Source organism: Cucurbita pepo, chromosome 5 (assembly GCF_057944985.1).
Source record: "Cucurbita pepo subsp. pepo isolate OVF chromosome 5, ASM5794498v1, whole genome shotgun sequence".
Taxonomy (NCBI): domain Eukaryota; kingdom Viridiplantae; phylum Streptophyta; class Magnoliopsida; order Cucurbitales; family Cucurbitaceae; genus Cucurbita; species Cucurbita pepo.
In genome coordinates, this window is record NC_141802.1 from 3,188,387 (window position 1) to 3,212,624 (window position 24,238).

At 37.6% G+C, this 24,238-nt stretch overlaps 2 protein-coding genes and 1 pseudogene across 6 annotated transcripts; all 3 read left to right on the top strand.

Moving 5' to 3' along the window:
• Positions 1 to 952: 952 nt before the first annotated feature.
• Positions 953 to 12,187, top strand: LOC147792632 (indole-3-acetaldehyde oxidase-like). Of its 3 annotated transcripts, none has more exons than XM_087124165.1 (11): positions 953 to 1,366; positions 1,949 to 3,643; positions 4,063 to 4,322; positions 4,419 to 4,628; positions 4,847 to 5,065; positions 6,030 to 6,989; positions 7,254 to 7,349; positions 7,455 to 7,553; positions 7,705 to 7,894; positions 8,909 to 9,224; positions 12,048 to 12,187. In XM_087124165.1, the coding sequence occupies exons 1-10, from the start codon at positions 1,213 to 1,215 to the stop codon at positions 9,178 to 9,180; spliced, it is 4,155 nt and encodes a 1,384-aa protein (XP_086980291.1). In that variant the 5' UTR covers positions 953 to 1,212; the 3' UTR covers positions 9,181 to 9,224; positions 12,048 to 12,187. The 3 variants fall into 3 exon arrangements, with proteins under 3 accessions (XP_086980291.1, XP_086980292.1, XP_086980290.1); XM_087124166.1 differs by lacking the exon at positions 12,048 to 12,187 and adding an exon at positions 9,341 to 9,396; XM_087124164.1 differs by lacking the exon at positions 12,048 to 12,187 and having other exon boundaries at positions 954 to 1,366; positions 8,909 to 9,396.
• On the top strand, positions 11,140 to 18,883 carry LOC111795358 (abscisic-aldehyde oxidase). Of its 2 annotated transcripts, XM_087124168.1 has the most exons (11): positions 11,140 to 11,696; positions 12,048 to 13,742; positions 14,262 to 14,521; positions 14,612 to 14,821; positions 15,073 to 15,291; positions 15,818 to 16,777; positions 17,387 to 17,482; positions 17,621 to 17,719; positions 17,864 to 18,053; positions 18,188 to 18,294; positions 18,568 to 18,728. In XM_087124168.1, the coding sequence occupies exons 1-11, from the start codon at positions 11,543 to 11,545 to the stop codon at positions 18,592 to 18,594; spliced, it is 4,017 nt and encodes a 1,338-aa protein (XP_086980294.1). In that variant the 5' UTR covers positions 11,140 to 11,542; the 3' UTR covers positions 18,595 to 18,728. The 2 variants fall into 2 exon arrangements, with proteins under 2 accessions (XP_086980294.1, XP_086980293.1); XM_087124167.1 differs by lacking the exon at positions 18,188 to 18,294 and having other exon boundaries at positions 18,568 to 18,883.
• On the top strand, positions 18,811 to 22,087 carry LOC111795364 (indole-3-acetaldehyde oxidase-like; annotated as a pseudogene). The gene is made up of 4 exons (XR_015421172.1): positions 18,811 to 18,883; positions 19,183 to 21,130; positions 21,279 to 21,468; positions 21,747 to 22,087. The product of XR_015421172.1 is annotated as an indole-3-acetaldehyde oxidase-like (transcript).
• Positions 22,088 to 24,238: the final 2,151 nt, after the last annotated feature.

The following is a 24,238-nucleotide window of genomic DNA, read 5'->3' on the forward strand; positions in this document are numbered from 1 at the left end:
ACATCAAAATCAATGCTTTGAGTTTATTTTCAAAGTTAATTTCCACAGAGCTCAGTTGACTTACAATAATATTGAATTCCACCGAGCATAGTTTACTTACAATCATATTGAATTCCACAGAGCACAGTTTACTTACAATCATATTGAATTCCTATGAATTCCACATAGCTCAGTTGACTTACAATCATGTTGAATTCATTTATGTGATTTGCAACCGATCCATCGACATTTGTAGATTGAACAATCTACGCATCAAATACACCTTGTTCATTGTCTACGGTTTTTCGTACATGTTCGACAATGCCTTCAATAGATCTAAAGTTATTTCGCCTAGATAATATTGAATGCTACCTTTTTGGACAATGTTAATCGGATCCATCATAGAACTTGCTGCTCCTTGAGCTTTCACTGCTCCGTGGTCATGGTATTCGGCTTCACCCTGAACAAGGGTTCATGAAGATCTTTCTAGTACAGATAATCTTCAGTCTACATCTTCCAGAAACCGAAATTAGATCCATCAAACTTCTCAATTTCAATCTTTGAGCTTTCCATCTTCATAGATCGTGATGAATATCTCCTATCTCGTATACCAGTTGTTAGAACCACACAACTCATACACTCGATTTAGATGCACAAAAAACTAGAATACAAAGAACACAAAAACTACTAGAATACAGAGAATACAGAAAACGCAGAAAATACATTTTCAAAACACTGTCTAAGCATAAGGAGGATGTGCGTAGATATATAGTTAGCCACTATATATAATCATTTACTATGTATATACTATGTATAACCATTTACCATACATAGCTGTCTATTATACTATAATAATTTGTTTACTATATATGACCGTTTACTATATATGACCACCATATATATAGCTTGTTTACATTTACTATATATGCTCCCCTATATAGCCTTACTATATGTATAACATTGAGTAATTGAATAAGCATGTATAACATTGAGTAATTGATTAAGCAGTAGGCTACATAACTTTAAAAAAAAATCATCTGATTAAATTGCTCCCAGCTGTTTGTTGTGACGTTGCAATCATGTTGAGGTTGGAGCTACAAATTTCAATGTCAATCCAGGTTCCATCTACTCTGCACATTTTCAACTTAAACTTATCCATGGGTGGTTGTCTAGATTGTCTCCTTTTGTCTATAAAATGCAAGGTGGAAGCGGCTTTTGTTCCTGGCATCCACAATGGAGAATCAACCAAACAAATCAGCAGTTCCTCTAGTCTTTGCTGTTAATCAACAGAGGTTTGAGCTCTCCACTGTTGACCCTTCCATTACTCTGCTTCACTTTCTGCGCCATCATACTTCTTTCAAGAGTGTCAAGCTTGGCTGTGGTGCAGGTCTCTCTCTCCCTCTTTCTCTGATCAATTACTTAATCTTTATCAAATCCATGACTTGGGGTTGCTTCCTTTCCATGGAAAAATGGATTTTCTTTCTTTAGTAGTCTTAATCTGGCTTGAATCTACTGCATGAATGAGTATTCTATTGCAGACGCTACTTTATCAGCATATAGTGCACTTAAGTATCTGTTTTCGTTGGCTACTATAGTTGCCGTTTACTATTTTGCAAACTTTGTTTAGTTGGCTTGTCCTTTCCTTTCACACCTCTGATGAGTACAACTTGATAGTCTATTTATGTTTATATTACTGATAGTCTGTTTTCTGTGAACCTTGGTTCAAACGACTCCTACTGTCCATTATGATCTGATACATGAAAGAGTACTAGTTAAAGATTCATCACCATTGTTTAAAATTGAAGATGATGTTCTGTTCCAGCAATTCGGCTATTTTTTACCGTGGAAATCGGATGGTTGGATTCAATTTGTAACTGATCATTGGTTCACTATTCTTCTCTGCAGAAATCATTATAGGTATTTAATTTGATAAAACTCTGTTGACGTGATTGGTTATTTTGAAATGTAGGCGGTTGTGGTGCTTGTGTTGTTCTATTGTCCAAATACGATCCTGTGTTAGATAAGGTCGAAGATTTTACAGTAAGCTCATGCCTCACCTTGCTTGGTAGTATACATGGCTGTTCAATTACAACCAGTGAAGGCATTGGGAATTGCAAGGATGGTTTCCACTCAATTCATCAAAGATTTGCTGGCTTTCATGCTTCTCAGTGTGGCTTTTGTACCCCTGGAATGTGTGTTTCACTTTTTTCTGCTCTTGTCAATGCTGAAAAGACCAATCGACCTAAGCCCTCATCGGGATTCTCGAAACTTACGGTTTCTGAAGCCGAAAAGGCTATTTCTGGAAACCTCTGCCGTTGTACAGGATACCGCCCAATTGCTGATGCCTGTAAGAGTTTTGCTTCTGATGTTGACATGGAGGATTTGGGGTTAAACGCGTTCTGGCAAAAGGGATGTGGTGAGGACGAGAAATCGAGTAAATTGCCTCGTTATGATCCAAATAATGGACCGTGCTTATTTCCTGAATTTTTAAAAAAGGAAACAAGGTCTATCCCTTTTGTGGAGTCGCAAGGTTGTTCCTGGTTTAATCCCGTTAGTATTGAGGATCTGAACAGATTACTGGGATGTGATGAGTCCAATAATATAAGCAAAACGAAGTTGGTCGTTGGCAACACCGAAGTCGGATACTACAAAGAATTTGAACATGTTGATAGATACATTAATCTTAAATACATCCCTGAGCTTTCAGTTATCAGAATGGATTCAACAGGAATAGAGATTGGTGCGACGGTGACAATTGCAAAAGCTATTGAAGCTCTGAAAAATAATAACCATGAAACGTCCTCAATAGGCGAGCTAGTGTTCAATAAACTGGCCGAGCACATGGAGAAAATTGCTTCGAGTTTTGTACGAAATACTGCCAGCATTGGAGGAAATTTAATGATGGCACAAAGAAAACAATTTCCTTCAGATATTACCACAATACTTCTTGCTGCAGGTTCCATGATATGTATATTAACTGGTTCCAGCCAAGAAAGGATTATATTGGATGAGTTTCTCAAGAGACCTCCATTGGGTCCTAAATGTGTACTTTTAAGTGTTAAGATTCCAAATTGGGATTCAGTTAAGGACGTTGATTCAAATGATGCTACTTTCATGTTTGATAGTTTTAGAGCATCGCCACGACCCCTTGGTAATGCACTGCCGTACCTAAACGCTGCTTTCTTAGCTGCAATCTCCCCATGTAAAAATTCCAACGGGATCGTATTAAATAGCTGTCACCTGGCTTTTGGAGCATATGGGACCAAACATGCCATTAGAGCAAGAAATATTGAACAATTTCTAGCTGGAAAAGTTATTGATTATAATGTCATATATGAAGCTATCTCATTGACTGGAGCCACTATAGTTCCTGAAAAGGGCACTTCATCTCCTGCTTATAGGACAAGCTTAGCAGTTGGCTTTCTTTTTGAGTTCTTAAGCTCCTTGGTTGATGAAAAGGTTGCAATCGATAGAGATCACCTAGATGGATGCAGGAATGCTTCGTCAACACGACCTGAAAGATTTAACTCGAACCATGGTTCACTTGGTTATAATAAGACGGTTACTCTACTATCATCTGGAAAGCAGACACTGGAATTGAGTTCAGAATATTATCCAGTCGGAGATACCATTATAAAATCTGGAGCTGCCATTCAAGCTTCAGGTACTTTATATCTTGTAATAATATGAAATTAGACTTTCACGAACGAACTTGTTTTAGTTAACCTCGTGAGCTTCTGTAGCAAAACTAGTCTGCATGGCAGGGTGTAAATGAGTTAGAACTTGTACTTGTAGGTGTGTGACCTCAGGCTAAGTCGACATATTCTGCTACGTTTATTTCCATGGATTCAATGGCGCATGCCTGTTATCTCATTTGAATTAGATTTAGTATCCCCCCATTCTGAACTACTTTCATTTTCAACATCGACTCGATCGAGTCTACTTAGTGTCAGATGTCTCATGTTACCTAGTTGTTATACTTCCAATACTGCTTCAAGGTTAGGCTTACATGTTCAAAGCCGATTCTTCACTTGATATTTTACGCTTATACTCAATAATATTTAGCGTTCCACGTTCTTTTAGGCGAGGCTATCTATGTGGACGATATTCCTTCCCCAACAAATTGCCTATATGGAGCATTCATATATAGCAAAAAGCCTTTGGCACGGGTAAAGGATATTACTTTTCCTCCCAAATCACAACCAGAGGGAGTTGTCGCTGTTATTTCCGCTCGAGATATTCCTGTTGGTGGACATAACATTGGAGCTACAACCCTGTTCGGTGACGAAGACCTATTTGCAGATAAGTTGACCGAGGGTGCAAGTCAACTACTTGCCTTTGTGGTAACTTGAATTTCCAATGGTTCATTTATAGCAACTTCAGTCATAGAAGGAACCCTTTCTTGCTGAGGTGCTTCATACCTATCCACATTTTTTTAGGTTGCAGATACTCAGAAACATGCAGATATGGCTGCAGAATATGCAGTGGTGGATTATGACACAGATAATTTGGATGAACCTATTCTCTCTGTAGAAGATGCTGTTAAGAGGTCAAGCTTCTTTGACGTTCCTTCGTTCTTGATTCCGGAAAAGGTGGGTGATATATTGCAAGGAATGGCTGAAGCAGACTACCATGTTAACGCTGCTCAGGTACCTTCTACAATGAATTGCTTTGCCTCAATATATAATTATGGTATGCCTGCCTGGAGAGGGAAGGGGAACCACTTTTAACTCTAGTAGTTAGAGATTCGACCGTGGCTTACTTAACCGTTTCTCACACCAAAAAATTAGCTACAAATGTTATTAGTTGTTGTCTGTTCAAAAGTAAGTCGTTTCTCCTAATCGTTTTCGTAAATTTTTACATCCAGGTCAGACTTGGATCACAACATTATTTTTATATGGAGACACATTCTGCACTTGCCATTCCAGATGAAGATAACTGCATGGTAGTCTACAGTTCAAGTCAATGGCCTGCTAATGTGCATTCTGTTATTGCGAAGTGCCTCGGTGTTCCTGAACATAATGTTCGTGTAATTACGAGAAGGGTCGGAGGAGGCTTTGGTGGAAAGGGCATAAAGTCTATGGTTGTGAGTATTTGCTGCCAACTTTATGTGCAATTTACTATTGAAAAACGGTTCTTCACTAGTGCATTTCTTTGAACTTCCAAGTAAAACAAGATTTTCCACTTCCATTGGGAATTTTCTGGGTTGGCTTACTAGTAAAGTGTTTTCTCAATATGAGGGGAATAGAAATCAAGTATATATGCATTTTCGATTTTGTTGAAAGCCTTATTATGTTTTCAATTTTATTATATTCTTAGTTAGTTGGATGATGATACATTGAACCAAAGAATAAGATAATTGTGTATTAGAGATGAAACTTCTCATGATTTTTAAGATCGTTAGTGTGAGATCCTACATCGGTTGGGGAGGTGAACGAAGCATTCTTTATGAGGGTGTGGAAACCTTTCCCTAGCAGACACGTTTTAAAAACCTTGAGGGAAGTCCGAAAGGAAAAGCCCAAAGAGGACAATATTTGCTAGCGGTGGGATTGGAGTGTTACAAATGGTATCAGAGCTAGACACCGAGAAATGTTCCAGCGAGGAGGCTAAACCCTGAAGGGGGTGGACACGAGGCGTGTGTCAGCGAGGATGCTAGGCCCAAAGGGGGTGGGTTGGGGGGTCCTATATCGATTGGAGAAGGGAATGAGTGCACTGGGCTTGGGGGGGTGGATTGTGAGATCCCACATCGGTTGGGGAGAAGAGCGAAACATCCTTTATAAGTTTGTGGAAACCTCTCCCTAGCAGACGCGTTCTAAAAACCTTGAGGGGAAAGCACAAAGACGATAATATCTGACAGCGGTGGGCTTGGGGCGTTACAAATATATACTTCAATGTTTATTTATGTTCAACACTTTCACTTCTATATGTTTCCCTATAGTTTTCCTTCAACCTTCTCACTTCTCTTTTTCTTGCCAATGTTCTCATTATTTTTCCAAGCATGAACGACACTCTAAGATTCATTCTTGCCTTTTAACAATCATGTTGTTTAGGTTGCCTCGGCATGTGCACTTGCAGCTCACAACTTACGTCGTCCAGTCAGGATTTATCTTAATCGAAAGACTGACATGATAATAGCAGGAGGGAGACATCCAATGAAAGTAACTTACAATGTCGGTTTCAAAACTAACGGTAAAATTACAGGATGTGAATTAGAAATATTGGTTGATGCAGGGATGAGTACTGATGTAAGTCCAGTTATGCCACACAACATTGTCAATGGACTTAAGAAGTATGATTGGGGTGCTTTATCTTTTGATATAAAAGTATGCAAGACAAACAATCCAAGCAGATCTACGATGCGAGCTCCTGGAGAGGCACAAGGATCCTTTATTGCTGAAGCGATAATTGAACATGTAGCGTTTACGCTTTGTATGGATGTCGATATTATCCGAAAAGTAAATCTGCATACATTTAACAGCCTCAAAAAATTCTACAAGAATGCAGGTGAACCTCGAGATTACACCTTACCTTCCATTTGGGATAGGTTAGCCACATCTTCATGCTTGAAACAAAGAACAGAAATGGTAGATAAATTTAACAGCAGCAACATTTGGAAAAAACGAGGTCTTTCTCGAATTCCTATCGTGCAAGAGATGACATTGAGACCGACCCCAGGGAAAGTGAGCATTCTAACTGATGGTTCTGTTGTTGTGGAAGTTGGGGGTATCGAAATCGGTCAAGGGCTGTGGACGAAGGTGAGACAGATGGTTACATATGCCCTTAGCTCAATTAAATGTGATGGAACCAGTGACCTGTTGGAAAAGGTGAGAGTGGTTCAATCTGATACCATTGGCTTAATACAAGGAGGGGGTACATATGCGAGTACTACCTCCGAATCAAGCTGTGAGGCGGTTAGACTTTGCTGCAATATATTGGTGGAGAGACTAACACCTCTCAAGAAAAGGCTCGAAAAGAGCGGTTCGGTTAAATGGGACGTGCTTATAAGTCAGGTTGTTGTCTGCTCTGCATCGTTTCGTAGAACATTTTATGATTAAGCAATCATGTTTTCTTTCTATTATCACATTTTTTCCCTCTAGTTTAGTGTTATTGATTCACATGCGAATTTGTTTTTTACGCTCGTGGAACTACTAACCCTTGAATTTTCCGAACTCGATATTTTCTCTAGACTATTGTTGGGTCGAACACGTGTTCGAGGTCTTCTTGGTTTTGTTATATATATCATATTTGTGGAACTAAGTGGCAGCCATGTGCAGGCAAACTTGAAAGCAGTGAATTTATCAGTGAGCTCTATGTATATCCCTGACTTCGTTTCAATGAGCTACTTAAACTATGGAGCTGCATTGAGTGAGGCACGTCCATTACAGCACCTCCTTTTGTGTTAACCATTGTATCAACATTTTCAATGCCACTTTATTTACTGCAAAGTTCAATTCACTAAATTCATGCCTTGACAGGTTGAGCTTGATCTTCTCACTGGAGAAACCACAATTTTGCGTTCCGATATTATCCACGATTGTGGACGAAGCGTTAATCCTGCTGTGGATTTGGGACAGGTTAGTAACTAAATTAAGCACAGATTTGAGTTCCTAATATGTTTTTCAATCTCTTATGTTTTGAGTTTCGACGCTTTTGAGTTTCGAGTTTCGTATACCTATTTCGAACTGGGAATAGATTGATTGGATATCCGAGAATCATTCTATGCAGATTGAAGGAGCCTTTGTTCAAGGAATTGGATTTTATATGTCAGAGGAATACCTGACAAATCCTGATGGATTAGTTATTACTGACAGCATATGGACTTACAAAATTCCTACAATCGACACCATACCGAAACAGCTCAACGTCGAAATTTTGAACTCTGGACGTCATAAAAACCACATTCTCTCTTCAAAAGGTATGTTGAACTTTATTGACTTTTGATTAGGTTGGGAGAGAATGTAATTCCCTTGGTTGGAGAGGGGAACGAAACATTTCATATAAGGGTGTGAAAACCTCTCCCTGGAAGAGGCGTTTTAAAAACCTTGAGGGAAAGTCTGAAAGGGAAAGCCCAAAGAGGACAATATCTGTTAGCGGTGGGCTTGGGTTTTTACAAACACTGTGAGATCCCACATTGATTGGAGAGGGAAACGATGTATTTCTTATAAGGGTGTGGAAACCTCTCCCTGGAAAACGCGTTTTAAAAACCTTGAGGGGAAGCCCAAAGAGGACAATATCTGCTAGCGGTGGGCTTGGGCTGTTACAAATGGTATTAGAGCCAGACACTGGGCGGTGTGCCAATGAGGACGCTAGGCCCCCAAGGAAGGTGGATTATGAGATCCCACATTGGTTGAAGAGGGAAACGAAGCATTCCTTTTAAGGGTGTGGAAACCTCTCCCTAGAAGACGTGTTTTAAAAACCTTGAGGGGAAGTCCAAAAGGGAAAGTCCAAAGAGGACAATATTTGCTAGTGGTGGGCTTGGGTTGTTACAAATGGTATCAGAGCCAGACACTGGGCGGTATGCCAGTGAGGACGCTGGCCCCAAGGGGGTGGATTGTGAGATCCCACATTGGTTGGAGAGGGAAATGAAGCATTCCTTACAAGGGTGTGAAAACCTCTCCCTAGAAGACACATTTTAAAAACCTTGAGGAAAAGTCCAAAGAGGACAATATTTGTTAGTAGTGGACTTAGGCGGTTACATAAGGCCTCAGGCAAATAATACAATATGCATTGGAATTATAGGCTCCACCATCCCATGCTGGCTTAACGCAGAAGTAAGAACTGTTGTCTAGACACATCCAAATAGTAAAAAGTATGATAGATCTGTTTGGAATGACGTTCTAAGTACCTCGAACGTATTTGCTCTTAGAAAGTCATTCCAAACTCCAAACTGGCTTATAATTTATTGATCAAATGAAATGCATTTGTGCAGCTTCAGGAGAAGCACCCTTGCTTCTAGCTGCATCAGTCCACTGTGCAACACGAGCTGCTATTAAAGAGGCACGTAAACAGATACGTACATGGAAACGTCGAGATGAGTCTGGTTACGTGTTACAGCTAGAGGTTCCAGCTACCATGCCTGTTGTTAAAGAGCTCTGTGGGCTCGACTCCGTGGAAAGTTACCTCAAATGGATCGATGAATCGAGAACCACAGCGAGCTGGCCAGGAACTCTTCCCTCCCAAAACACAAGCCATGCCAACTAGTTCAAGATAATGCATGTAATGTGAAAATACGATCAGTCTATGAGGTAATGCACTCTCTCATTTTCTAAGTTTATTTACAGCAGGGAAATAAGTAGAACTATACAGATCATGGGTTACTGGGTGCTTTTTAAGTGAGGGTTATCTGGCTTACCTTTGCCAGATGGTTGCATATGCTGTTGAAGACGTTAATTTAAATATACGTATATATTCGGTGAAGCCTTCATTGTTGTCGATCATTTATTTTACCGTCATGCCACAAAAAATTTAAATCATTCTTCTAAGTAAAGTGAGCATGAGAGAGGCAAACCATGCTCGTAGAAGTGTTTCAAGAAGAGTGAACATGAGAGAGACAAGTAATGCTTGTGGAAGTGCTCTAAGAGAAGTGAGCACGAGAGAGGTAAGTAATGCACGTGGAAGTGTTCCAAGAGGAGTGAGCATGAGAGAGACAAGTAATCGCACCTTAGAGCACGTTCACGGACCATGCATCGTGTTAGAAACACGATGCCGCACGGTTGAAGAAGTGTGACCATGACAATTGGTATCAGAGCTACATTTTGGGTGTCTAATCAGACAAGACAAAGAACCCGAGGGTTGATTGAAGACCTTGCAAGTGTGTCAAGAGTGCTAGAGTGGGCAGGACATTTGCGGGTTAGTATTAGAATTAGTTGTTGGTTGAACCCAAGACTCCCCGAAGTTCATTAGTGTTGTGTGTCGACACCTCAGTGTGGGGAGATCTACCCGTCAAAAGTAAGAACCAAGATCATTTGCCCAGGGCTTGGGGTTGCGATATGGGCAAGAAATGAAACAGAAGGCACACCAAGTTGGGTGTCTTCCAAAGAACCATTCGCATTAGAGGAATAGTATCAGTGGTTGCAAGCAAAGAACTCGGGGGTCAAGCAAGACAAGAGTCGGCCAAGTGCCAAGTTGAGCACAACGCAAGTCCTTATAGGTGGACGACCTTGCAGTAGAGAGGCAGGTGAGTTGAGTGGGGGAGCGCCGAAGTGAACCGGTTGCTCACCCCATGAACCATTCCAACCCATTTCAATCCAACCCAACCCAACCCTTACAATTCGGGTTAGATCGGGTTGGGTATACATCCCTAATAGTTGCTATGGCTCCATTTGAATGGAGTCGAGCTATCAAGCTGGACTAAAATTGTATTAAAAAATTATTTGTTGGAAGCTAACAAAATTTGAAATAAATTCATATTACTGTTATTAATAATTATTAAAAAATTAGATCTCCCTTTTATATTAACACAAAAAAAATTGATAAAAAGACTAAAATTGGTGTCAAATAAAGATGTCTATTTTATCTAATGGTTCGGAGTCTGAACCATCTCGAACGAAGAACCTTTAAATTTATAATAGAGAGTGAGTGGAGAACATTTGTCACTCTTACCTAAATTGAGTCGAACATAATTATATTCTCTTTCTCTAAATATATTTTCAATACATATATATTTAAAAAAAAAACTAAATTAATGAAAGATATGTAATATTAAAATTATATTGATTTATTAGGATTCTTTTAAAATAAAGAGTATATTAAAAAATCAAAAATTTTAAAATAATTATTTTTTAAAAAATGATAAAACAAAAAAAATTACTACAAAAGTAAATAGAAATTTTTGTCGAGACGAGAATGAATAGGTGGTGGGGATAGGGACGAGAAAGGCTTCTCGGCCCCGGTCGTAGACATTTCTATTGCCAAATGTAAAATTAGTTAATATTGTTGAATTGAAAATAGCTTTACTATCCCGTTCCGATCCCGAACATCTCTACTACCAAATGTAAAATTAGTTAATATTGTTGAATTGAAAATTTGGAAACTAAACCCATTGTTTTATTATTATGTTTACTCTTTTATAAAATAAAAATTAATTATCCAGCATTAAATTAATAATAATAAATACTTGGCTTTATAAACAATGACAGTTCTCAGTTTTCGTAAGGTAATAGAATTCCACATATCAGTTGACACGAGGAGGCCATGGATGAACAGATCATCCATATTCTGAAGATTAAATTTCCCATCTGTTCGTTGTGATGGTTGCAATGACGTTGAGGCCGGAGCTACAGATTTCAATGTCAATGCAGGCTTTATCCACTCTGCACATTTTCATTTTAGATTTATCGATGGGTCGTTGTCTAGATTGTCTCCTTCTCTCCGTAAAAAGCAACCTAGAAAATGTAAAATCAGTACGTTTTCCAGTTGTCTTTGCCGCGATCAGAATGAAGATGCATTTGACGGGCGGCAAGGACGTATGGTTTGATCCAGCGGCAAACAGTTTCTATGTTCTTATAAATTCGTTTCAATTATTGAAACAAAGACTCCATCGCTTTTCTTCCCACTATGCACAATGGAGAATCAACCAAACAAAGCAGTAGTTCCTCTGGTGTTTGCTGTCAATCAACAGAGGTTTGAGCTATCCTCTGTTGACCCTTCCATTACTCTGCTTCACTTTCTGCGCCACCGTACTTCTTTCAAGAGTGTCAAGCTTGGCTGTGGTGAAGGTCTCTCTCTCTCTCCCTTTCCCTCTCCCTCTATTTAACGAATTAATTAATCTTTATCAAATCCACGTCTTGGGGTTGCTCCCTTTTCATGGAAAAACGGATTTTCTTTCATTAATTGCGTTAATCTGGATTGTATCTATTGCATGAATGAGTATTCTATTGCAGACGTTACTTTATCAGAATGTAGTCTGTAGAATGAGTATTCTATTGCAGTCTGTAGTCCGTAGAATGTAGTCTGTAGTATTCTATTGCAGAATGAGTATTCTGAGTATTCTATCAGAATGCAGAAACCATTATAGGTATTTAATTTGATAAAACTCTGTTGACGTGATTGGTTATTTTGAAATGTAGGCGGTTGTGGTGCTTGTGTTGTTCTGTTGTCCAAATACGATCCTGTGTTAGATAAGGTCGAAGATTTTACAGTAAGCTCATGCCTTACCTTGCTTGGTAGTATACATGGCTGTTCAATTACAACCAGTGAAGGCATTGGGAATTGCAAGGATGGTTTCCACTCAATTCATCAAAGATTTGCTGGCTTTCATGCTTCTCAGTGTGGCTTTTGTACCCCTGGAATGTGTGTTTCACTTTTTTCTGCTCTCGTCAAGGCTGAAAAGATCAATCGACCTGAGCCCTCACCGGGATTCTCGAAACTTACGGTTTCTGAAGCTGAAAAGGCTATTTCTGGAAACCTCTGCCGCTGTACAGGATACAGGCCAATTGCTGATGCCTGTAAGAGTTTTGCTTCTGATGTTGACATGGAGGACTTGGGGTTAAACGCGTTCTGGCGAAAAGGATGTGGTGAGGAAGAGAAAGTGAGTAAATTGCCTCCTTATGATCCAAATAATGGCCCGTGCTTGTTTCCTGAATTTTTAAAAAAGGAAATAAGATTTATCCCTTTTGTGGAGTCTCAAGGTTGTTCCTGGTTTAATCCCGTTAGTATTGAGGATCTGAACAGATTACTGGGATGTGACGAGTCCAATAATATAAGCAATACGAAGTTAGTCGTTGGCAACACTGAAGTCGGATACTACAAAGCATTTGAACATGTTGATAGATACATTAATCTTAAATACATCCCTGAGCTTTCAGTTATCAGAATGGATTCAACAGGAATAGAGATTGGTGCAACGGTGACAATTGCAAAAGCTATTGAAGCTCTGAAAAATAATAACCATGAAAGCTCCTCAATAGGCGAGCTAGTGTTCAATAAACTGGCCGAGCACATGGAGAAAATTGCTTCGAGTTTTGTACGAAATACTGCCAGCATTGGAGGAAATTTAATGATGGCACAAAGAAAACAATTTCCTTCAGATATTGCCACAATACTTCTTGCTGCGGGTTCCATGATAAGTATATTAACTGGTTCCAGCCAAGAAACGATTATGTTGGATGAGTTTCTCAAGAGACCTCCATTGGGTCCGAAATGTGTACTTTCAAGTGTTAAGATTCCAAATTGGGATTCAGTTAGGGATGTTTATTCAAATGATGCTACTGTCATGTTTGATAGTTTTAGAGCTTCTCCACGACCCCTTGGAAATGCACTACCGTATCTGAATGCTGCTTTCTTGGCTGCAATCTCCCCATGTAAAAATTCCAATGGGATCATATTAAATAGCTGTCACCTGGCTTTTGGAGCATATGGAACCAAACATGCCATTAGAGCAAGAAAGATTGAAGAATTTCTAGCTGGAAAAGTTATTGATTATAATGTCATATATGAAGCTATCTCATTGACTGGAGCCACTATAGTTCCTGAAAAGGGCACTTCATATCCTGCTTACCGGACAAGCTTAGCAGTTGGGTTTCTTTTTGAGTTCTTAAGCTCCTTGGTTGATGAAAAAGCTGCAATCAATAAAGATTACGTAGATGGATGCAGGAATGCTTCGTCAACACTACCTGACAGATTTAATTCAAACCACGGCCTACTTGGTTATAATAAAACTGCTACTCTACTATCATCTGGAAAGCAGACACTGGAATTGAGTTCAGAATATTATCCAGTCGGAGAGGCCATTATAAAATCTGGAGCTGCCATTCAAGCTTCAGGTACTTTATATCTTGTAATAATATGAAATTAGACTTTCAAAGACAATGAACTTGTCTTAGTTAACCTCGTGAGAATTGAACATTCACAAACTCTAGAATATTCTGTAGCAAGCCTAGTCTGCATGGCAGGACATAAATGAGTTAGTACTTTTACATGTGGGTGTGTGAGATCAGGTTAAGTCGACCTATTTTTGCTACCTTTATTACATGGATTTGAAGGTATGTGCATGCTATCTTATTTGAATTAGATTTAGAACCTCCCAGTTCTGAACTTCTTGCATTTTCAACATCGGCTCGATCCATTTACTTCGTGTCAGATGTGTCTTATTACCTAGTTGTTATACTCGAATATTGCTTCAAGGTTAGGCTTACATGTTCAAAGCTGATTCTTCACTTGATATTTTAGGCTTACACTCATAATATTTAGCGTTGCATGTTCTTTTAGGTCTATTTGTTTGACATGATTTCTTGTTCTCAAGTATTAGGGAACCAATGTAAATATGCTAATAAATATTTTAGGTGAGGCTATCTATGTGGACGATATTCCTTCACCAACAAATTGCCTATATGGAGCATTCATATATAGCTCAAAGCCTTTGGCACGGGTAAAGGGTCTTACTTTTCCTCCCAAATCACAAGCAGAGGGAGTTGTTGCTGTTATTTCCGCCAGAGATATTCCTGTGGGTGGACAGAACATTGGAACTAGAACCATGTTTGGTGACGAAATTCTATTTGGAGATAAGTTGACTGAGTGTGCTAGTCAGCCACTTGCCTTTGTGGTAATTTGAATTTCTCGTGATTCATTTATAGCAACCTCAGTCATAGACTTACTTGCTGAGGTGCTTAATACCTATCCACATTTTTCTTAGGTTGCAGATACTCAGAAACATGCAGATGTGGCTGCAGAATATGCAGTAGTGGATTATGACACAGATAATTTGGAAGCACCTATTCTTTCTGTAGAAGATGCTGTTAAGAGGTCAAGCTTCTTTGAAGTTCCTTCATTTTTAATTCCAAAACAGGTTGGTGATATATCAAAAGGAATGGCTGAAGCAGATTACCATATTAACGTGGCTCAGGTACCTTCTACAGTGAATTTCTTGGCCGTAATATACAATGATGGTATACCTTCCTTGGGGAATTTCCTTGATTTACTTAGTTGAACCACTTTGAAGTCTAATAGTTAGAGATTCGACCATGGCGGCCTACTTGACCATATCTCACACCAAAAAATTAGTTCCGAACTATTCTGCTACAAATGTGATTAGTTATTATCTATTCAAAAGATAGGTCATTTCTCCTAATCGTTTTCATAAATTTTTAAATCCAGATCAGACTTGGATCACAATATTATTTTTATATGGAGACCCATTCTGCACTTGCCATTCCAGATGAAGATAACTGCATGGTAGTCTACAGTTCAAGTCAATGGCCTGTTAATGCACATTTTGTTATTGCAAAGTGCCTCGGTGTTCCTGAACATAATGTTCGTGTAATTACGAGAAGGGTTGGAGGAGGCTTTGGTGGAAAGGCCATGAAGTCTATGGTTGTGAGTACCTGCTGCCAACTCTATGTGCAATTAACTATTGGAATACGATTCTTCACTGGTGCATTTCTTTGAACTTCTAAGTAAAACAAGATTTTCCACTTCCATTGGAAGTTTTCTGCGTTGACTTACTAGAAATAGTGTTTTCTCAATATGAGGGGAACAGAAATCAAGTATATATATGCAATTATGATTTTACTCCCAAGTATTTCTTGCATGCCAGTTTCAAAACAGTGAATTTTGTTGAAAGCTTTATTAGGTTGTCAATTTTATTATATTCTTAGTTGGTAGGATGAGGATACGGTGAATAAAAAAATAAGATAATTGTAGCAGAGCAGAAACTTCTCGTGATTTTTAAGATTGTTATATTCTTCATTATTTATTTATGTTCAACACTTTCACCTCTATTTGTTTCCCGGTAGTTTGGTCTCAACCTTCTCACTTCTCTTTTATTGCTCTCATTATTTTCCCAAACATGAACGGCACTCTAATATATGAGTTCTTGCCTTTTATCAATTATGTTGTTTAGGTTGCTTCAGCATGTGCACTTGCAGCTCACAAGTTATGTCGTCCTGTCAGGATTTACATTAATCGAAAGACTGACATGATAATGGCAGGAGGGAGACATCCAATGAAAGTAACTTACAATGTGGGTTTCAAATCTAATGGTAAAATTACAGGATGTCAATTAGATATATTGGTTGATGCAGGGATGAGTATTGATGTAAGTCCAATTATGCCACAAACCATTGTCAATGGACTTAAGAAGTATGATTGGGGTGCTTTATCTTTTGATATAAAAGTATGCAAGACAAACAATCCAAGCAGATCTACAATGCGAGCCCCTGGGCTGGCACAAGGATCCTTTATTGCTGAAGCGATAATTGAACATGTAGCGTCTACTCTTTGCATGGATGTCGATACTGTCCGGGGAGTAAATATGCATACATTTAGCAGCCTCAAAAAATTCTACAAGAATGCAGGTGAACCTCAAGATTACACCTTACCTTCCATTTGGGATAGGTTAGCCACATCTTCATGCTTAGAACAAAGAACTGAAATGGTAGATAAATTTAATAGCTGCAACACTTGGAAAAAAAGAGGTCTTTCTCGAATTCCTGTCGTGCAAGGAATGACACTGAGACCAACCCCAGGGAAAGTGAGCATTCTAACTGATGGTTCTGTGGCTGTGGAAGTTGGGGGTATTGAAATTGGTCAGGGGCTGTGGACAAAGGTGAGACAGATGGTTACATATGCCCTTAGCTCAATTAAATGTGATGGAACCAGTGACCTGTTGGAAAAGGTGAGAGTGGTTCAATCTGATACCCTTGGCTTAATACAAGGAGGGGGTACATATGCGAGTACTACCTCCGAATCAAGCTGTGAGGCAGTTAGACTTTGCTGCAATATATTGGTGGAGAGACTAACACCTCTCAAGAAAAGGCTGGAGGAGAGTGGTTCGGTTAAATGGGATGTGCTTATAAGTCAGGTTGTTGTCTGCTCTGAATCATCTCGTAGAACATTTTATGATTAAGCAATCATGTTTTCTATCTATAATGACATTTTTTCCCTCTAGTTTGAAGTGATATTATGTTTTGAAGTGTGGGAGGAACATCCATAATGCATGTGTCATTGCTTCACATGCATGGTTCTGAAAGTCTTATTATTGGATGTTCACATAAAGTTGGTTTCGTTAAAAAAATTCCTACTCTTAAAGAAATTATTTGAAGCTTCTAGATGTAGTGTAGAAGGTCGTTCTTAAACTTTTATATGAATTCTCCATGGACATGTTGAACTTTATTTTTTATGCTCATGGAACTGTTAACCCTTGAACTTTCCAAACTAAATATTTTCGTGAAACCTGTTGTTGGGTTGAACACACATGTTCAAGGCCTTCTTGTTTTGGTTTTATATATTCTATTTATGAAACTAAATGGAAGCACGTGCTCCTTTAGTCGGATTGTTGATATACCATTATGCATTGTTTGTTCCTTAAGTGAGCAGTTTTCTTACCTCATATGAATGTTTTTGAACATGTGATTGAGGACATATCCTTTGATGCATAACACCGTTGTCATTTCATGTTGGAAAACTGCAGGCAAACTTGCAAGCAGTGAATTTATCAGTTAATTCTTTGTATGTCCCAGACTTTGTTTCAAGCAGCTACTTAAACTATGGAGTTGCAGTGAGTGAGGCACGTCCATTAACAACACCTCCTTTTGTGTTTACCATTGTATCAACACTTTTAACTTAAAAAGAAGCAGTTGGCTGCTACTTGAATTCCACTTTATTTTACTGCAAAGCTCAATTCCCCAAATTCATGCCTTGACAGGTGGAACTTGATCTTCTCACTGGAGAAACCACAATTTTGCGTTCAGATATTATCCAGGATTGTGGACGAAGCCTCAATCCTGCTGTAGATTTGGGACAGGTTAATAGCTAAATTAAGCACAAAATTGAGTTCCTAATTCGTTTTTCAATCTCTTATGTTTTGAGTTTGGAAGCTTTTGAGTTTCATATGCCTATTTCTAAGTGGGAATAGATTGATCGGATATCCAAGAATCATTCTGTGCAGATTGAAGGAGCCTTTGTTCAAGGAATTGGATTTTATATGTCAGAGGAATACCTGACAAATCCTGATGGACTAGTTATTACTAACAGCACATGGACTTACAAAATTCCTACAATTGACACCATACCAAAACAGCTCAACGTCGAAATTTTGAACTCTGGACGTCATAAAAACCACATTCTCTCTTCAAAAGGTAGGCCAAACTTTATTGACTTTTGATTAGGTTGGAAAAGAATGTAAATTACTCTTATAAGAAAAAATTCTAGATATTTTTCTCCATTCCTCTGCAGAGTTCAACTGACTATACTTTCATTTGCTTTGTTGTAGACATTAGTAGACTTTTTTTTTATAGGGCTTTTAGTTTTTCAGCTAAGGCCTCATGGAAACAATACAAAATTATAGGCGCCATCATCATATGCTGGCTTAACGCAGAAGTAAGAAAGGGAAAAAGATTACATTTAACTATATGGGTAATAAAAACTGTTGTCTAGAAACATCCAAATAGTAAGAAGTATGTATAGGATCTGTTTGGAATAGTATTTGCGTAAGTGTTTGCTCTTAAAAATTCATTCCAAACTGGCTTATAATTTATTGATATTGGATGTAAGGCATAGCAGTTGTAGTGAGGGTGAGAGATCTGATAAAATTGGTGTTGTAGAAGGGTTGATTTGAAGTGGGATTTAATTAAATGAAATGCATTTGTGCAGCTTCAGGAGAACCACCATTGCTTCTAGCTGCATCAGTCCACTGTGCAACACGAGCTGCTATTAAAGAGGCACGAAAACAGATACGTACATGGAAACATCGAGATGAGTCTGATTATGCGTTCCAGCTAGAGGTTCCTGCTACCATGCCTGTTGTTAAAGAGCTCTGTGGGCTGGACTCTGTGGAAAGTTACCTGAAATGGATCAATGAATTGAGAACCACAGCGAGCTGACCTGAAACTCTTCCCTCCCAAAACACAAGTCATGCCAATTAATTCAAGATAATGCATGTAATGTGACAATGCGATCAGTCTATGAGGTAATCCACTCTCTCATTTTCTAAGTTTATTTGCAGAAGGGAAATAAGTAGAACTACATAGATCATGGGTTACTGGGGATTTTGCTTTGTAAGTGAGGGTTATTAGTGCTAGTTGTAGACTGTGAATCCAAGTAAAAATGTTTCTTCTTTTCTTCGTGACAAGAAATGAGACTTTTCATTGAAATTACGAAAAGAGATTATTGCCTAAACATACAAAAAGGACGAGAGAAAGAAAAACAGCAAAATAAAATCAAAGGGGAGCTAAAAATGTTTCTGCTTCTTTATATTTCCTTTTCCAGCAGAAAAAGGATGGATGTGTCAGCAAGGTTCGTGTTTAAGGCAAGGATGGACCCGTAATTTTTGGGAAATGTAGAGGTCAGAGTACTGAATTGAAATCAATAATGAATATTACAATTTCGAATTGAAAATATTTGCTTAAATTTCTGTATTTTTCTAATGGCAACTTTTTGTGAGTATTAATGTTGAGATTTTTGCTTTCCCGCTTGGTATTTTCTTTCTAATTCTGTTTTACTGCTGTTAACGATCTAAAATACAAGATTTCCATTTGACCCATTTCACTACAGATTACTATATACTTCTGGTGTTCTTTGTGACGTGAGATACTGAACTATGTAACTTTTCACTGGATCAACAAAACTGTTCACCTTTTTTGGAAAATGAACATTGAAATCAACCTTTGGTTATAATATAACTTGATCATGCTTTCTGATAAGAAATGCATGTACTGAATCTGTAATATACCACACTTGATTAAAGAGAAACAAGAGAAAACAATGACATTCATTGTTTAAATCTAAAAGGGCTAGTTGGAGTCGAGCCAAGCATGATGAAGAACTCCATTTTCTTTATACACAAAACTTCTTACCTGAAAGGTAATGTAGCGTTCACCAAGATTATCAAACTTCACCCAAAAGAGAGATTTTTGTAGGGTATTTCTTCCAATTATCAGTGAATATTCAGAAGTAGCCTTCCGTTAGCTATAGGCAAAAGCAATACTAGAAAACATGCAGCAAGCTTCGATGAGAACCAATAATCTCGATGGAAAACGCTGGCACATTAACTTGTCATACACAATAAGGTATATGGTGTAGTTTGAGTATGTGTGAAGGGAGAGGGGTCAAGGGCAAGTTGCAGTTGTGGGGGAAGCATAAATCATAGAAGGTGTCCAGTAGGAATCTTAAGATGATCAAATAACATACTTCCAAAGCCAAGGATTGGAAGTTAGGGTTATAAAGATACAACCGACTTGACGAGCGGATTTGTAGATGAGGTTCATCGTCTTTCATTAATGCCAGCAAACATTGAAGTCAGCAAGTTTCTCGAAAAATTAATTTCACAAAAATCAAACTCGCTTGGCCATCTAAAAAAAACAATCACAAGCTAACAACTAACCAACCATAACGAAAAAAGTTAGAACTCTTAGCATGAAGAGAGTGCGAGAGAGACCTGAGGGCATTGTCCAACATTGAGAATGACAACAAAATTTTCCACAGATTCGATGAAGAGAAAATGAGGAAAGCAACAATGCATGGAGAAAATGGTAGTTCCAAAGGTACCAACTTTAGAGGAAGGCAACCTTCACGTTAGGCAAAAGTTCTTCAGGAAGGGGCCGGGCTGTAATCCGTGATTGAGGATAATTTGCACTAGTTCATCTCAAGACTAAAACCTCGCAAGAAAATACTGGAGGAGAAAATGAGTTCGGTCAAATGGGATGTGCTTATAAGTCAGGTTGTTGTCTGCACCATCCGGTACAATTGTAATTTTGGTCTGGTGGTTGATTTGTACTTTTGCATGTTAAGCTTCTTAAGTAACCAGTTTTCTTACTTATAATAATTCCTTTCGGCTTTATGATTAAGAAGGCATATCTTTTGGTTCATAAAACCTTGGTCATTTCATGACAGAAAAAGTGCAGGTAAACTTGGAAGCAGTGAATTTATCAGTTAATTCTATGTACATTCATGACTTTGTTTCAATGTGATACTTGAACTATGGTGCTGCAGTGAGTGAGGCAAGTGCACTAATAACACCTCCCTTGGTATTTGCTCTTGTATCAACATTCTCAAATTTAACCACTTCACTGCCAGTTTACCTTACTGCACAGTTCAATTTCACAAAAACCATGCTATGACAGGTGGGGTTAATCTTACCGGAGAAACCTCAGTTTTGCGTGCAGATAATATCTATGATTGTGGACAGAGCCTCAACCCTGCAGTGGATTTGGGACAGGTTTATTGTTTGACCTGTTCTTCAATCTCCTGAAGTTTTGAGTTTATGCACTTCTAGACTTTTATATAGCAGCTATGGGTCTGTTGGAATAGATTGATCAGATGTTGAAAGGGTAGATGCTCTTAATGATGGGAATCGGTTTTTGTAGGTTGAAGGAGCCTTTGTTCAAGGAATTGGATTTTTTATGTCAGAAGAATATCTTACAAATCCTGATGGACTAATGATTAATGACAGCACGTGGACTTACAAAGTTCGGACAATTGACACCATATCGAAACAGTTCAACGTCGAAATTTTGAACTCTAGACATCATAAAAAACGCGTTCTCTCTTCAAAAGGTACGTCAAACTTTATTGTCGTTCAAAATTGTATTTATCATTTGCCTCGTAGTAGATTTTTTTCGTAGGGGTATTAAGTTTTCAGCTAAGGCTTCAAGCAATTATGAAAACAATGTATACAATATGTATAGAGTTTATCTGCTCCATCATCAGCTTTTGGGTTTTAACATAGAAACTAGGAAGGAAAATACATATCATTTAAACTGTATGGATGGTGAAAACGATTATGTATACAGTCCAAAGGGTAAAAAGCATTTATAGTTGAATGCATTGTGCAGCTTCTGGAGAATCACCATTGCTACTAGCTGCATCAGTTCACTGTGCAACTCGGGCGGCAATTAATGAGGCACGGAAACAGATACGTAAATGGCGCTGACAAGACGAGTCTGATTACGTGTTTCAGCTAGAGGTTCCTGCTACCTTGCCGGTTGTTAAAGAGGCGGGCGGGCTGAACTGTGTGGAAAGTTACTTGAAATGGATCTATGAAGTAGAAGCACTGTGAGCTGATCAAAACACAGGTATGTTATGCACTTGCTCATTTTCTAGTTCATATGCATCAGAGAAAGAACTATAGAAGAAAACTACAAAAATAAAATCATCAGCTTACCTACATTGCTCATTTTCTGATGAAGCCTTTTGAAATGATGGCTCTGGTAAATTGCCTTTTCTGGTAGTAGAGAGATGGGTTTGGATGAACTCTTAAATTCTAGGAAGCTAACAAGTCAGAGTAGTGGGTTGAATTTATACTGCTATCCACTGTTTGAAGCAACCTAAGAGTAAATTTTTAATACACAAAAATTATACCCATAATTGTCGAAGAGGAGGGTATAAGACGACCCAATTCCACCACTAGCAGATATTGTCCTTTTTGAGCTTTCGGGTTTCTCCTCAAGGTTTTTAAAACGCGTATGCTAGAGAAAGATTTCTACACCCTTGTAAAGAATGCTTTGTTCCCCTCTACAACCGACGAGATGGTATCTCACATTAGGACCCTACTACACTTTAGTATTTGTAGCAAAGGTTAGACAATATGGACCACACATTTGTTTTGTTTTAGAATATTTCTAGAATACCTTGATATCTAGAAACCTCTCGCTAATAAGCTCATATTTTAAATGGGCTAATTAGTTTTCTTCATAATTGGGTTTGATTGAATTGGTGAGGATCTTTTTAGCATGCATCATTTGCTTTTGCATTTGCTTTAGTGGAAGGATAAGTGATCTTACATAGCAACTTGATAAAGAAATGTAATAAAAGGAGGCAAACCGATATGAAATTACAATGTAAAATTGAAATCTTCGCTTAAACTTCACATTTGAACATATTGATCACATTTGAACATATTGATCGATATTACATATCAATAAATTATGTTGGATATTCTATTAAAATATAAGAAAATTTCAAAAGAAATCCATGATGAAATGAAACCACATTGTGAATTGCAACATGTGATAAACAACATAGCGACAAATTTAACCTCAATTATGCTTGGGCTAGGTAAATTATTAATGTTTTACTTGCATTATGTAATTTATAATTAATGTTTTACTTGCATTATGTAATTTATAATTAATGTTTTACTTGCATTATGTAATTTATAATTAATGTTTTACTTGCATTATGTAATTTATAATTAAAGTCGAGGTCCATGAGAAATTTGATCATTTGACCTAAAATCTAGAATTCCTTTTCTTCTCCCTTATCTCTCTCATCTCCCTCTCAATTCTACACTTTTCTTCTTCTTACCCATCGATGATCGGGTATCGTCCAACTAATGAACCAATGATACTCCCACGGGTATCGTCCAACTAATGAACCAATGATACTCCCACGGGTATCGTCCAACTAATGAACCAATGATACTCCCACGGGTATCGTCCAACTAATGTACCAATGATACTCCCACCACTTACGTATCTACTATTTATAAATTTTTTAAAAAGTTTAAAGTTTAAAATTTGTAATAGATTAGCAAAATCCTAAAATTTGGATGAGAGGAGAGGAAAATGAATGCGAGAGCAATAATAAGATAAATAAGAAAATAGCGAAAGGAAAAATAAGAATCTAGAGCTTAGACTAAAATAGGTTCAAAAAAATTATTTGTTGAAGATAAAAAATGTCTTTTTTTTTTTTTTTTTTAAAGATATTTCTTTCTTTTACGAAAATAATTTGAATTTTGTGCAATAAATATGGAGAAAATTATGGAAGCAATAATTGATTGAAAGGTCTGAATTATTGGGATGGAGGAAGAACATGTGATTGGGTGAGAGGAGAGGGGATAATAGGGATTTTTTGTTTTTAGAAAATTAAATATATATATACATATATATATATATATATATATATATATATATATATATATATATATATATATATAAATTATGAAAGGAGAAAAGGGAGAAAGAAAAAATAGAAAAATAAAACAAAAAATAAGATTTTATATTATTAAAAATTTGAGGAAGAAATTAAAAAATATTGTCAAATGCAAACGAGCGTTTTTATTTTTATTTTTTATTTTTTATAAAAAAAGAATTTAATTATTCATTTAAGCAATAAAATAAATAAATAAATAAATAAATAAATATATATATATATATATATATATATATAGTTGAAAAGCCTTTAAAAAATGACTACTTTGACTTGAATTAGGGACTGTGTGGTGGGAGGAAGTTGAGTATACAAAATGTTTTAAAATTGATAAAATAAGAATAAAATTTATTATATGTTTTAAAAGTATGCTTTTGTAAACCCTTTAAAAAACCAT

What these genes read in the sequence shown, in the direction of transcription:
- LOC147792632 (XM_087124165.1), top strand. Translation starts at nt 1,213, where the DNA reads ATGGAGAATCAACCAAACAAATCAGCAGTTCCTCTAGTCTTTGCTGTT. An exon ending in AGGGCATAAAGTCTATGGTT is followed by an intron (nt 5,066 to 6,029) that starts GTGAGTATTTGC and finishes CATGTTGTTTAG; the next exon opens with GTTGCCTCGGCATGTGCACT. An exon ending in GGGACGTGCTTATAAGTCAG is followed by an intron (nt 6,990 to 7,253) that starts GTTGTTGTCTGC and finishes AGCCATGTGCAG; the next exon opens with GCAAACTTGAAAGCAGTGAA.
- LOC111795358 (XM_087124167.1), top strand. Translation starts at nt 11,543, where the DNA reads ATGGAGAATCAACCAAACAAAGCAGTAGTTCCTCTGGTGTTTGCTGTC. An exon ending in AGCTGCCATTCAAGCTTCAG is followed by an intron (nt 13,743 to 14,261) that starts GTACTTTATATC and finishes TAAATATTTTAG; the next exon opens with GTGAGGCTATCTATGTGGAC. An exon ending in ACCATATTAACGTGGCTCAG is followed by an intron (nt 14,822 to 15,072) that starts GTACCTTCTACA and finishes TTTTAAATCCAG; the next exon opens with ATCAGACTTGGATCACAATA.